Source organism: Lepus europaeus, chromosome 3, assembly GCF_033115175.1.
Source record: "Lepus europaeus isolate LE1 chromosome 3, mLepTim1.pri, whole genome shotgun sequence".
NCBI lineage: Eukaryota > Metazoa > Chordata > Mammalia > Lagomorpha > Leporidae > Lepus > Lepus europaeus.
In genome coordinates, this window is record NC_084829.1 from 129,339,679 (window position 1) to 129,353,110 (window position 13,432).

The 13,432-nt window shown below is 36.7% G+C and overlaps 1 protein-coding gene across 1 annotated transcript in view; it reads left to right on the plus strand.

Annotated features, from left to right (window-relative positions):
- Positions 1–13,432, plus strand: part of LAMA2 (laminin subunit alpha 2) — a 698,138-nt gene that overhangs the window by 635,109 nt on the left and 49,597 nt on the right. The window contains exons 50-51 of the mRNA XM_062187263.1: positions 5,821–5,983; positions 6,641–6,785. Coding sequence (XP_062043247.1) covers positions 5,821–5,983; positions 6,641–6,785 — 308 coding nt within the window. The remainder of the gene's footprint in view (positions 1–5,820; positions 5,984–6,640; positions 6,786–13,432) is intronic.

Genomic DNA, 13,432 nt, shown 5'->3' on the forward strand with positions numbered 1-13,432 from the left:
GAGTGGCCACACAGATTCATGCACAGTTCTCCCCAGTATGTTAATGTTTTTACACCATCAAGTAAGAGTAACTGAATACCAAGTGAACCAACAAGCTGAAGACCCCAAGCTTAAGGGTGCTGTGACTACACACAGCCTGCACAAGTACCCATTTACCCACACGCTGGCCCTCACTCTGTCTCGGCCAACCACTATATTGTGGAAGTGTTCAATATTCAGTTCTCCATTATTGTGCATTTTTTACCATACCAATGTGACTTAATAATATCAGTTCTTCTTTATAGCCTTTGTCATCAAACTATCTTCATAACTTCTTTGGGAAGTTCTATATTTTCTGAAATGAATCCTTGGTTTTAAATTTTTTTTCACATTTTTTCGAGCTATACTAATATTTTGATCAAGATTATTAGAACTTTTGTAAGCTCTGATTATATAGTTGCATAGTTTGGAATGATCTATCCCAGCTCTGTTTTCCCAAAAGCCCTAATATTTGTGATAGAATTTTCATGTAACTCCTAATGTTTATTATTTTAAGGAAAATACTTATCATACTTTAATATAAAAGCTAGTCCATCATTCCAGTTAAGGACAGTTAATTTTATGAGTAATATGTAGCAGGACAAGTAATATTAATTTTAGAAATATGCATTTCTTGTCCCATCTCTAATCTTCGGTGGCCTGAACTACAAGTCTATAGTCACAGGCATGTTCTGTAGTAGTTTTTCTAAGGTAGACAATGCCCATGAGGAAAATTATATTCTCACTTTAAAACTTTCTTTCCCTTTGGTCTGAAAGGGAGGTTTTTTTTTTTTTTTTCTACTTACTGTATACTTCGCTGATGGCGATGTGAATCTAGCTATGAGATTATTATTTAAGCTCTTATTTTGGCTATGCTATTACAGAAAAATGTTAGCCATCTCTTATAAGGTCTAAAGATTAAATTGTGCGTCCTACAGATTCCTTCATAATAGAATTAATTCCCTACCTTGAAGAGAATAGAGAAATGAAAGAACAAGTTGGGCTTAGAATAGAGAAATGAGGGAGACTTGCATCCTCTGGTCTGCTTTAACACAAACCAGGAGGAAAAGAAAGCTAGGCATCAGAAGCAATGGGTGGCAGGCCTATTAATGGCTGATCTGTACGGTGATCTCTCCTCAAGGAGACCCAACAGGCCAGTCCACTGCAGTGGCTTTCAATGTGGTAAGTCTGGGCTTCAGCAGAAGTCAGCTTGTGAAGAGCCCTGGCAGCTCTGCCAAGAGTTGGGTCACTGGAAATGGACCTGCCCTGGACTCGAAGGATGCCCAGGTCAGAGCCACAGATCTTATTGGCTCCAAGCTGAAAAGCCCTTCACTCAGCCCAACTTCCAAAGTGACCACTGCAGCTGAGGGGATGGTCAAGTAGGGTCAGCAACATTGCAGGCAGAACTGTAAATTTCTTGTTAGAGATGCCCCCTGCCTTTACCTGGCCAGCTCTCCTCCCAGGCCAGCCAAGTAATGAAAGTCAACAGAGTGCCTTCCCCTAGGAGGTTCACACCTCCCTTAGGATATACGCCATGTGAAGAGATAGATAGGTCTGGGCCTCTTAACTTACAAGGCCTAAAGCCCACCAGATTATTATCAAGCCCCTTCTATCAGGTTCTATTTGCCTCTCAATCAGAAAACTTAATTGTAGCTTAGACAACACCTTTCTTAGCTCCTCTAATAATGACTCTGTCCTTTGTTCTAGACCCTGTCTAGTACACTTGGGCCTCATTCCTTTGTAATCATAACCTCTACCACCAATGGCTCTACTCCCAACCTATGTGTACTGATGGTCCTCTTCCCCACTTAATGCTGTATAATTGTTCAGACCTGGTAAATGCCACTCTTAGGATCATTGGTTACTATCCTCACCCTGTCTTTTATGACCTTGTCTAAATATGATCAGAGTCGGGGAACTTGGAAGGCTTCCATAGCCTTGGCAACTCATGACGACAGCCTAGGGTGGTTACTGGTGCCATAAACTAGAGTGTCAATTTGTTGGGTCAACAACAGGAGCCACTGTGCGCTTGCTCCTGATGTGGGATCTCTGTCCTTAATGTACTGTACATTTTGATTTAATGCTATAACTAGTCCTCAAACAGTATGTTTCACTTTGTGTTTCTATGTGGTGCAAACTGTTGAAATCTTAACTTAATATATACTAAATTGATCTTCTTTATATAAAGAGAATTGAAAATTAATTTTAATGTGAATGGAAGGGGAGAGGGAGCGGGAGAGGGGAGGGTTGCGGGTGGGAGGGAAATTATGGGAAGGGGAAGCCATTGTAATCCATAAGCTATATACTGGAAATTTATATTCATTAAATAAAAGTTAAAAAAAAAAAAAAAAAAAAAAAGAAATATGCATTTCTTTAGCAGGAAGTAGAATGAATGCAATTATTGTTATGCTTTGGAAAGAAGAATCTGTCAGAGCCATAAAAGGATATATCTTATTTTTCATGAATTTCTGAATCTCACATTAAAATACAAAAATGCTGCTACAAGTAAATATGCATTTAGTTGAATGTTGAAGTGATTATGAGATATTTCAAGTAGTTCATGGAAAATGCATATTATGAAAAAAAACTATCCATGGGTTTCAAAAATATTTCACATCAAAACAAACTGATCTTTTAATTCCATTTTCTACAATTTAAAAATTTTTATTATTTTCAAAAATATTTATTTTTATCTACCTGAAAGGCAGAGCAACAAAGAGAGAGAAAAGGGTTTTTTTTTCCATCACTCCCCAATTTCCCACAACCACCAATATGGTCCAGGCAGAAGCCAGAATGTTGGAATTCCTTATGGGTCTGTGATGTGTTTAGCAGGGACCTAAGCACTTGAGCCACTTTCTTCTACCTCCCAGAATGCACTAGCAAGAAGCCGAATCAGAGACTCTGATATTGGATGTAGGTAGTCCAGGCAGTAGCTAATCCACTGTATCACAACACCCTTGCCTAATTGTGTTACTTTTTATTTGAGAGGCAGAGAGAGTTCTCATATGCTCTTCATTCCCCAAATGTCCTCAATATCAGGGGCTGGGGATAGGCAGGGAGCCAGAAACTCAATCTTATCTCTCCTATGGATGGCAGTAATCCAATTTTTTTTTTTTTTTTTAGCTATCACAGCTATCTCCCAGGCTGTATATTAATAGCAAGCTGGAGTTAAGAGCCAGATCCAGTATTCAAACCTAGACACTAATGTGAGATGCAAATATAACAACTGGACTAAACACTCCCTCCACAAAGTTTTTGAAGTACCTTCATACTCCAAGCTCTGATATACATCTAGTTCTTTAAAAAAAAAAAAATGTATTTGAAAGGCAGAGTTACAGAGACAGAGAGCAAGATCTTTCATTGGCTGGTTCACTCCCCAAATGGTCACAACCGCTGGAGCTGGACCTTCTTCCAGGTCTCCCATGTGGGTACAGGAGCTCAAGCTTTTGGGTCACCTTCCACTGGTCTTGCAGGTGCATTAGCAGGAAGCTGGATTAGAAGTGGAGCAGCTAGGACTCAACTGGCATCCATATGGGATGCTGGCACAGTAGGTGGTGGCTTTACCTGCCATACTGGTCCTGATATACATCTAGATCTATAGTTAACAGTTTAAATGCAGAAGAGCATAATTAAGCCTTACTAACTTGATCAGGCAACCTGTTTTAAAAAATAAATAAAAGACGCTGAGCATTTATTCGTTATAAAAGAGTGATTATGTGTCCTGGAAAGTGTTTTCAAAATGATTAGAAAAATCTGTTAAAATATAAAATATATCTGTAAGAAATTATTTTTCCTTATTACAAAGTTGCCAATTGAAAGCTGGAATCACACTCTTTTGGCTAATATCAGCTAATGTATTACATCGGCTTATCTACATGTATATGTTTGGGTAATTCCAGCACAACTCTTCCCTACAGATTTGCTTTTTGATTGAACAGAAGATTCTCATATAATATTGGAATGGAAAAGGGTCTTAGAAATAGCCATTTTATCTCTTTGTTGAGAAACTGAGACCTGAAGTATTAATTGACTTTTAGCAGAGCCTTGGTGAAATTCACATCAGGGAGTGGGAATTCAGCATAATGGTTACAGTGTCTCTTGGGATGCTCACATCACAGGTCAGAGTGCCTGGTTCAAGTCCTGACTTGGCTCTTGATTCCAGTTTCCTTCTATTATGTACCCTGGGAGGCAGCAGATGCTACAGGAGACCCTGTCTGAATTCCTGGTGGTGTCCTGGCCAGCCACAGCTGGTGTGGCAATTTGGGGAGTGAGCCAGTAAATGGGAACATTTTATCTGTCTCTCTCTAATAAAATAATTTAAAAAATTAAAGAGATCCCACATGAATAAAAAGTTTTGTTTAGATTGTAAATTATAACTTTAAAAAAATGTATTAGGCCAAAGCGTCCAGAAATTGTCAACAGTGGCTCCTACAATCCTTCCTTAGGTTTTCTTTGGTAACATGGCAGTAGACAATGCAAAATCCTAATGAGAGCTTTAAGAAACTTCTGGAAAGCATATTTTATACAACATTTTTCTTATCTCTAAGGCAGTGCTCCAGAAATTAATATATTCATTGTCATGATGAAGGAAGACTAAATAATAGCCAATTTATTCACTATGAATTATATTGTTAATAGGTTGACTTGATTCCTCTTTCGATTAACATTTTAATGAATATGGAAAAAGCATCTTTTAGTTTTATATTGGAAAAAGTATTTCATGACATCACCATGTGTTATAAAAAAATTATATGTAATTAAAATTTTTAAAGACCCAACCATGAAAGACACAAAACCAGCTCCTTTCCTCCTTTTGTCTTTGGTGATTCACTTCTCTGATCCAGGGACACAGAAAGCCAACTTGTGGAAGATGTTTAACAGTTGTTTCTCTACAAACCCATTAATTGTTATATACTACTTTTCTCATTAGTAAAGAATTAAAATAATCTTCTAAGTTTACTTTATACTGATATTACCATTGTATTTCTCAATTTCTCTTTCCTACCCTCAAGTTAGCATATGACTTTAATTTTAGAGATTCAAATACATCTATTCTGCAGATATTTCAAGTTTGAAAAAGATACCCTCAGAATTAAGTTGTGCTCTGCCACAGCAGATAGACATAAGAGATATAATGTCACATTTGAAAAAAATATTTCTGAATATGGTATTCACCAAAATCAATTTGTATATTCATTAATTATTCAACCAATACTGATTGAACACAAGGCAATTTGCTACACTAAAATCACTATCCCACAAAACATTTACTGGATTCTTTGAGCTAAGTACCATAAAAGATGCTGAGCTTGTGCCTAGAGATTGGCCTGCAATCTCTAGCTGGTCTCTTAGGAAGGAGATAAATTGAAAAGCCATACAAACAACTCAAGTACAGGTATCTTTTATTGTCTGAAACTAATCTGTTCTAGAAAAAGACCTGTGGGATGGCAGATATTCAGAGAATAGGGGGCTGATATTCTATGATGTTATATAAATGGGAAATGTAGTATACATTCTCAACCCATCCAAAAACTCCACCAGTTTGCACAAATATCAATCTAACTCTCCACCTAGTACTTGTCTAAAACATAACACATTTAAAACACCAGTGACCTGGCTATTGAAGACCTAATGAAGTTCAGCTGACAGATGGTAGTTACCTGGTTGGAGGTAGACAGAAGTGTACAGAAGGTTTCTGTCCCATGGTGCATGCAGTCTGTTCCCAGGGAACAGTTCAATGCACTGAATAACAGCAGACAAACTATACACGATCTCAATTATGTGGAATATCACCTCCTTCAGTCCTCAGGTGGAAGATAGTGAGGGGACTATTCAGTTCGATGGAGAAGGTTATGCGCTGGTCAGCCGCCCAATTCGCTGGTACCCGAACATCTCCACTGTCATGTTCAAGTTCCGGACATTTTCTTCAAGTGCTCTCCTGATGTATCTTGCCACACGAGACCTGGTAAAGATCACATACATATCATATGTTCCATGATTAAAAATGTGTTTGCTGTAAAATAACAATATAATTATCAGTCATCGATAAAATTATCAAATGTTGGCTGATAGCTAAGAATGTGATGTAGACACTTGGTATGAGTTTTTACTGATAACTGTAATCACAAATACAATGTCATTATTATTATTTTTAGTTTAGCTCCCTATAAAACCCTTTATAAGAAAGAAGCTCCCTGCGAAGTTTTTCCCAGTATAAACTTGAGCAGCTGCAAAAAACACTTCCTTAATCTTCTAGAGACCTAAGTTGAAAAGTGATTCTAATTATTTCTTGACCTTGTAGTTTCTTTTTTTTTTTTTTAAAGTCAGTGTTTCTTAGTAGACTCCTTAAAGGAACATACCTTTCAGGTTGCTTAATATATTTTCAGAGAAACCCACTTTGTACTATTATGATAAAAGGCTAGGTGCTAGTAATTCGGTTGTGACTATTTTACTCCTTTACATCACACCCACCAAATTTCAGAAAAGAGTAACAGCAATTCTATTAATTTTTGTCAAAAAACAGCACATTCAGCAGTTTAGCTGTAAGTTCTTATTATAGAGCGACTACCCATCTATTTCTCTGTGTTTCTAATCACATTCTGTGTTTTTGTTATGTTACTAGAAAGATTTCATGAGTGTAGAGCTCACTGATGGACACATAAAAGTCAGCTATGATCTGGGTTCAGGAATGGCTTCTGTTGTCAGCGGTCAAAACCATAATGATGGGAAATGGAAATCATTCACCTTGTCAAGAATTCAAAAACAAGGTGAGTTTTTGTTGTAATAATGCAGCAAGGGCCTTAATCACGCTATCCAAAGCACCCATGAACCTAATCAGGAGAAGGACCTTTTCTGTAATTTTAGCTACTCACAAGTTCTGTGAAAAATGGATACAGTCATTTCTCTGGCTTAGATTCTGGGTAGTTTGGATTAGAGATGATTGATTGAAGAGCCAAATGGTTCTCTGTCATTTTCTTTTGAAACTGACAGCTTAATTTGAAAGCATAAAACTGTCTTATAACTTGTAAAAAATATATTCTATAATTGGTTTGGGAAATGTTGTGTGCTTATCTTTTCCCCTTCTTTGGCCAAGATGTTTCCTTTAAAGTGACCCACAGTAGAATTCGGAGGGGTGGTAGGGCGTGGGGTTATCAGTTCTTTGTTCCTTAAAAATCTCAAAAATTAGTATGAGTGCAAAATAAATAATAATGTGACATCTCTCTATGAAAATGTTTTTAAAATGTCACAGAACTAAACATTATTTCATTTGATTATACATAAGTATTTTGTTTTGGTGTTAGAAAAATATGCACTCCAGCTTATCTCTGGTCACAGATACGTACATATATATATACATATAGAATGTTTATGAGTGTATAGTCTCATTCCAAGGCAGAAATTCAAGTCTACTAGTTCTGATACTTATTACTATTTAAGCATAATTCCCCTAATTCTGTGCATTACAGAATTACCAATATGTGCAACTGAAACTCTGATACTTCTTGCTAGTATAAATATACTGATTAATGTAGACAATGCTAATTTCATGAAAATTCAGATTTAAGTGTACATTGTCTTTCCTTCCTGGGTTTGATACCTAGCTGCAATAGGCACCTGCACCTACTAAGTACTACTATGCAAAAATAAATTGAAGTCTAAAGCAAGTCCATGCCTTCAAGAAACTTTAGTCGGATGGGAAGATTGACAAATGTGATGGTTAGAAGATAGAGAACTAATTGCCATGTTAGGAGCCTGTATAGTAGCAGCAGTCTGAACAGACATAGAAATCAGGCAGAGAGTTCAGCTTCCAAGGGAGGCCCCTGAGGCACAAGTATGAGGTGAAGAGTGAAGGGGCTGAAAAGTAGGTGTGGACATTTCAGAGCAGTGAAAACTGTGCAAGCCTGGAGCCATCAAAGAGCAAAATATATCATTTTCCAACTGTATTTCCTTGGAATACTAAAAAACCTGGAGAAAATTTTCAACTGGAAGAAAAACTGAATTTGTCCTTCCGTAAATTGGAATACTACTACATACATTGCTTCCATCTAAGAAGGGTTCAGAGTACATCTGCATGTTTCAGGCTCCTCAGTAAGAAGAAGGTTTAACTCTTTGGCCCAGCAAGTCCGAAACTTCTGCAGTCACAAAAATTCTTCCATTCCAACATTGCTGATACACTGCTAATGTTTTCCTCTGAGAAACACAAGTATACTTCAAAAAGTTCATGGAAATTTGAATTAAAGAATACTTTAGTTAGAAAATTTTTTGAAATTATGCATATAAATGTTCTTCTAAGCACATTAAAAATGGATATTATGGAAAAGCCAGACATTCATTTCAAAATGTTCACAAAAATAAAATCTTTGAACTCCATTTTCCCTTTGTGAAGTACCCTCATAGCTTAGTTATTACAAGTGAATCCATAGGCTAAATGGATAAATGTTGGCAGAAAATTAGATGGGACTAGTCTGAAAGGACTTTATGGGATAGGTGAATGAGTTTCAGCTTTTTCCTGAAAGCTACCAGGGATTCTAAGAGCTTTAATCAAATATGTGACACCATCAGATTTGTGCTTTAGTAAAGTTTTCTGCAGCAGTAGCTTGGAGGGTAGATTTGTGACCATTTTGAATGCCACCGCAGTCTGTAGCAAACCAGGCAAAACGTGAAAGGAATGAAAAATAAGTCCATAGTCACATGAATGGAGAGGGAAGAACAGATTTGAAAGATATTAAGCATCTTGAAAATAGAGCTTTGTGATATACTTGATATGGAGGCTAAGTTAAAAGAAGTATCTGGAATTTTTTTCTTACATAACAAGAATATATCAGTGCTAGTCACCAAGCTGTTGAATACAGGAAAAAGACGCTTTCTGCAAAAGAGGCTGTGTTCTATTTTGGACATGTTGTATTAAACGTACTTTCAGTACCTTGAGCATGAAAGCTGTGGAATTGGCAGGCAATTAGTTAAATGTATTTGAGTATCAGTAGAGTTCTAAGAAAGATATGGGTAACTAGAAATCATCATCATATTCTAAAGAGTTGTCTCTGAATAGCAGTAAGGAAAAGCAAGCAGTTAAATCTAGAACAAGGTTTTACGAAGCTCTGGAGTATACATGTATTGAACCAGTCTAATAAAGGAAGAGACTATAAAAGGGGCTATAAGCAAATAAGAGGGAGGAGACGTGAATCCTTGAGAAAATGTTGTATCATAGAAGCAAGAAGCGCTCAAGGAAGGTAAACACAAAGGAATACATTGTCTTTGGAAATACAGAGGTCGTTGAAGACCTTGGCATGAATGGTGGTGTGATCACAGAGAAAGCCAACTGCCAACTATTAAGGATAAAGGAGCTATGGGAAATCAAGCACAAAGAGTACAGATGGATACGGAAGGAAGTTTGGCTCTGAAATCCAGAAGAAAGGATGATAGTTAAGAAAAGAGGGAGTTGCAGGGCAGAGATGGCGAGCTGAGGTACCATCTCGTTTTTCTCCATCAATTCCCAGAACATAGTAATTACTCAGTAAGTATTTATTAAATGGAAGGACCCCTGACTCTTGATCATGGTTGTAGGCTGAGGAGGATGTGTCAGTAAAAGGAAGCAACTAGAAGTATCTATTTTTTAAAAAAATGGTGGTGGATGTTACAGCATAAACCCTTGGAAAATCTGAGACTGGGGAAGTTAAGGTGAGAATTTATAGGCATGGGATGGGATTTTGAGATAATTCTCCCCAGATGCCCTATTTTTTTTTTTTTCAGTGAAATTGGAGACAGAAAATTGAGAGTAGGCAAAGGTGAGATGTAATAGAATATTAGGTTTAAAGAAAGAGGGATACAACCAATATATTTTGTGGAGAAAATAAAGACACCAGAAACACTCAGCTGACTTGCCTAGTGCTATAAACTGTCATTAAAAAAGGTTAAGCAAATCTGTAGCTTAAAGAGCAATGGTGCAGTGATTCAACAATTTAGGAGAACAGTTTCCATAAATTGGCATTTCCTTGGGAATACTAATTTTCGTAATCACTCTGCTACCTAAATTTTTATTCCATCAAAAGAAATATCAAAAATATATGTTGTAGGAAACAATTTTAGTCAAAGGCAAAAAATAGTGTATAAACTTTGAAGTAGTTTTAAAATGTCTCAAGATTATTATAACTCAAGTATTCTATCAATTCAGAAAGTTCCTCCTTCAACTGGTCTGATTTTTCCAGATTTTACCAAAGTTATGTTGTTACTACTCTGTGATTTAAGAAATGGGAGAAAAAAAAAATTCTTTATCCTAGCCTGTTCAGTGTCACCTGCTCATTCCTGTTCTCTGCTTCTGTTCTTTTGACACAGTTGGGTGATATCCACTCTTGTGTGTGTGTCCTCCCTGGTCTTCAAATTGACTCTAGGCTCACAATGCTTTGTGCCTTCCTGTGTGCTCCTATCAAATGTACCAGTCATTCTCACTTTTAGTTTAAGTCTAAACATCATGAAACATCTTGTTTCCTTCTCTCACGTATCTCTAGGTATTGCAATTTTAAAAAAAAAAATCCCATTAATTTCCAGGACATTCAGTTGTTTAAAACTTTGATTCTTACATAAGGCTGAGAATTTCTACCTTCTAGCCTGTGTTTGTTCCCTGGTCTCTGTTATATCTGTTGCCTCCCCAGCTTCTCAAGTCAAACTGGCAAAATTTTTATTACAATAAAATCGTAGTTGTTTCATTTTTCTATTTCTATTTTAAAATATCTAGTATATTTTCTATTAAAAAGAAAAAAATTAAGTCATAATAGAAGCAAAGGTTATGAACAAATAATCAACAAAAGAGAAACAAATGCATTCTTCTGTAGTTGAAAATGCATTCTCAATAGAAGACAAGAATTTAATCATTTACCTACAGTAACCATATTCCAAAAATCACATTTAAAAGAATGAAATCTAAATTAAAAAATTAAAATGTGTGGGGAATCATATTGCTACCTGCTCTGGTAGGATTAGCTTTCACAAGACACTGAACACATAAATAAATTGTACAGGGCACAGTAAACACTGTGGTAGACCCCACAGAAAGGGGGTACTCACTGAGCTCTAAGACACTTTTGGGAAACTGGAAGCAGCTGTAAAAGTAAAGATAAATAAAAGTATGGATTTGTGGGGTATTGATCAGATCACAGGAGACCTTGTGAACTCTTAAAATAAGAGTTTAGAATTATTTTGATGAGCCAATGGAGGGTCTTAAGTGCAGTTGTAACACACCACCATCAAGTGTATTAATCTGAGTGTCAGCTTGGAAGAGAGATTTTTCAGAAGACCAAACTAGAGGAAGGACCAGTTAGGCACAGATAGTCCACAAAGGATATGAATTATGATTGAAAAGGGAATTGCCCTGTGATCTGGCCTCAGGGAAATACAAAGTAAACACACAATATGGCTTCATTATGAAGTTATTAGAATGTCTAAAATTTAAAATTGACCATAGCCAGTGCTGACAACCATGTGGAACAACTGGAATGCCTTGTAAAATTTTGTATTATTTATTTGAACAACAGAAATACATAGAAGAGATGGAGAGCCCCCCTCTACTGATTCCCTTCACACATGCCCCAAACAGCCAGGATTGGCCCAGGGCAAAAGTCTAGAGTCAGAGAAAGCTTCCTCTGTCTCCAAAGCTGGAACGAGGAAACGAACCCAGGTACTCCACTGTGGAACACTGACATCTCGAACACTAGGCTAAATACCCATTTCTGGACCTCTTAATATGCTCCTGGTGAGAATGTAAAGTGGCACAATAATGTTAGAAAATAGATTGGTGGTTTTCTTTTTCAAAGTTTAAACATATATCTATTATATGCACTAGCCATCGCACTCCTTGGTATTCACCCATGACACATGAAAGAAAATATTTGTACAAAGACATGCTCTAGAATGTCCCTATTATTCTATTACTTTTATATCTGATGCTTAAGCCTAAAAATAATGCAAGTTTCCATCAACAGGTGAATGGATGTATAGTCACGTACTGTATAATGATGTTTTGGCCAACAACAGCCAACATATACAACAATGATTTCAAAGGGTTTTAATAGAGTAGAAAAAATTCCTATCAACTGGTATTTGTGCTGCCTTTACAATATTTAAATAGAATTTTATACACAAATACCATTAGGTTTGTAGCTCAGGAGCAATAGATTATACCATATAGTCTAGGTGTGTAGTAGGCTATAACCTCTGGGTTTGTATAAGTACACTGTTATTCACATAACCATGAAATCACCTAGAGATGTATTTCTAAAGATGCATCCTTGTTGTGAAGTAGAAAAACTGTACTTATATTCATGCAATCCAATACTGCTCAGTAACAAGAAGTAGTAAACTCTTAATACGTGTACAAAATGTTAGAGTGAAATACAGCAAAGAGAACATTTATATGAAATTGTGTAGAAAACTACAGCCACAGAAAGCAGATAGAGGCTTGCAGAAAGGGGTAGGTATGGAAGGGCAGGAAAGGGCATATAAAGAAGCAAAGAGGGGTGAGGACTGTGGTGCAGCAGGTTAAGCACCTATTATGATGCCCATATCACATATTGGAGTGCCTGGTTCAACATGGCTGCTCCGCTTCCAGCCTCAGCTCCCTGCTAATGTGCCTAGGAGATCACAGATGATGGCTCAATTACACGGGTCATTGTCACCCATGTGAGAGACCCAGATGGGATTCCTGACTTCTGGCATCACCCTGGTCTAGCCCTGGATGAAGGCATTTAGAGGAATGAACCAATGGATGGAGAATCTGTCTCTCCCTCTCTCTGCCTTTCAAATAATGAAGTATTTTTAGATGAACAAATTATGTTATTCTTGGGTAAAACTTTAATTGGACTAGATATTAGAGTTACCTAAGAAAAGAACATAGGATACTGAATAATGAAATATGAATAATGAAGAGAAAGTTCTGTGACTTTCTAGTTTAGCAGTTTCATGAAAGGTCATACTGTGACCAAATGAAATGAGAAACTCAAATTTAAGAGTGAAGGGATAATAATTTTGGTTTGGAATATAATTAGTTTGAAACACTGAAATAAGATATGGCATCTCATGTTGAATGTGGACTTTTAAGCAAAAATCAAGTCCAAGCATAAATATTTTTAAGTCATCAATGTATTATAAGAATATATAAACTTCAGTTTAACCACATGGTTAAAACATGGAAAATGGACTAGTCAAAGGACATTAGGGAAACCCACATTTCAGACATGTTGGAAGACACAGTGTCGTCTAGAAGGAAGTTGAGAACAAGAGATAAGCAAAGCTAGAGAATTTGGTGTTTTGAAAGCCAAAGAGGAAATGTCCTAGATGGAATGACATGTTAGCAGCTTCAAACACTACATAGATTAACATGAGGGCCAAAAGGAGTTCACTGGAGTTTCACATAGGAAGTTCC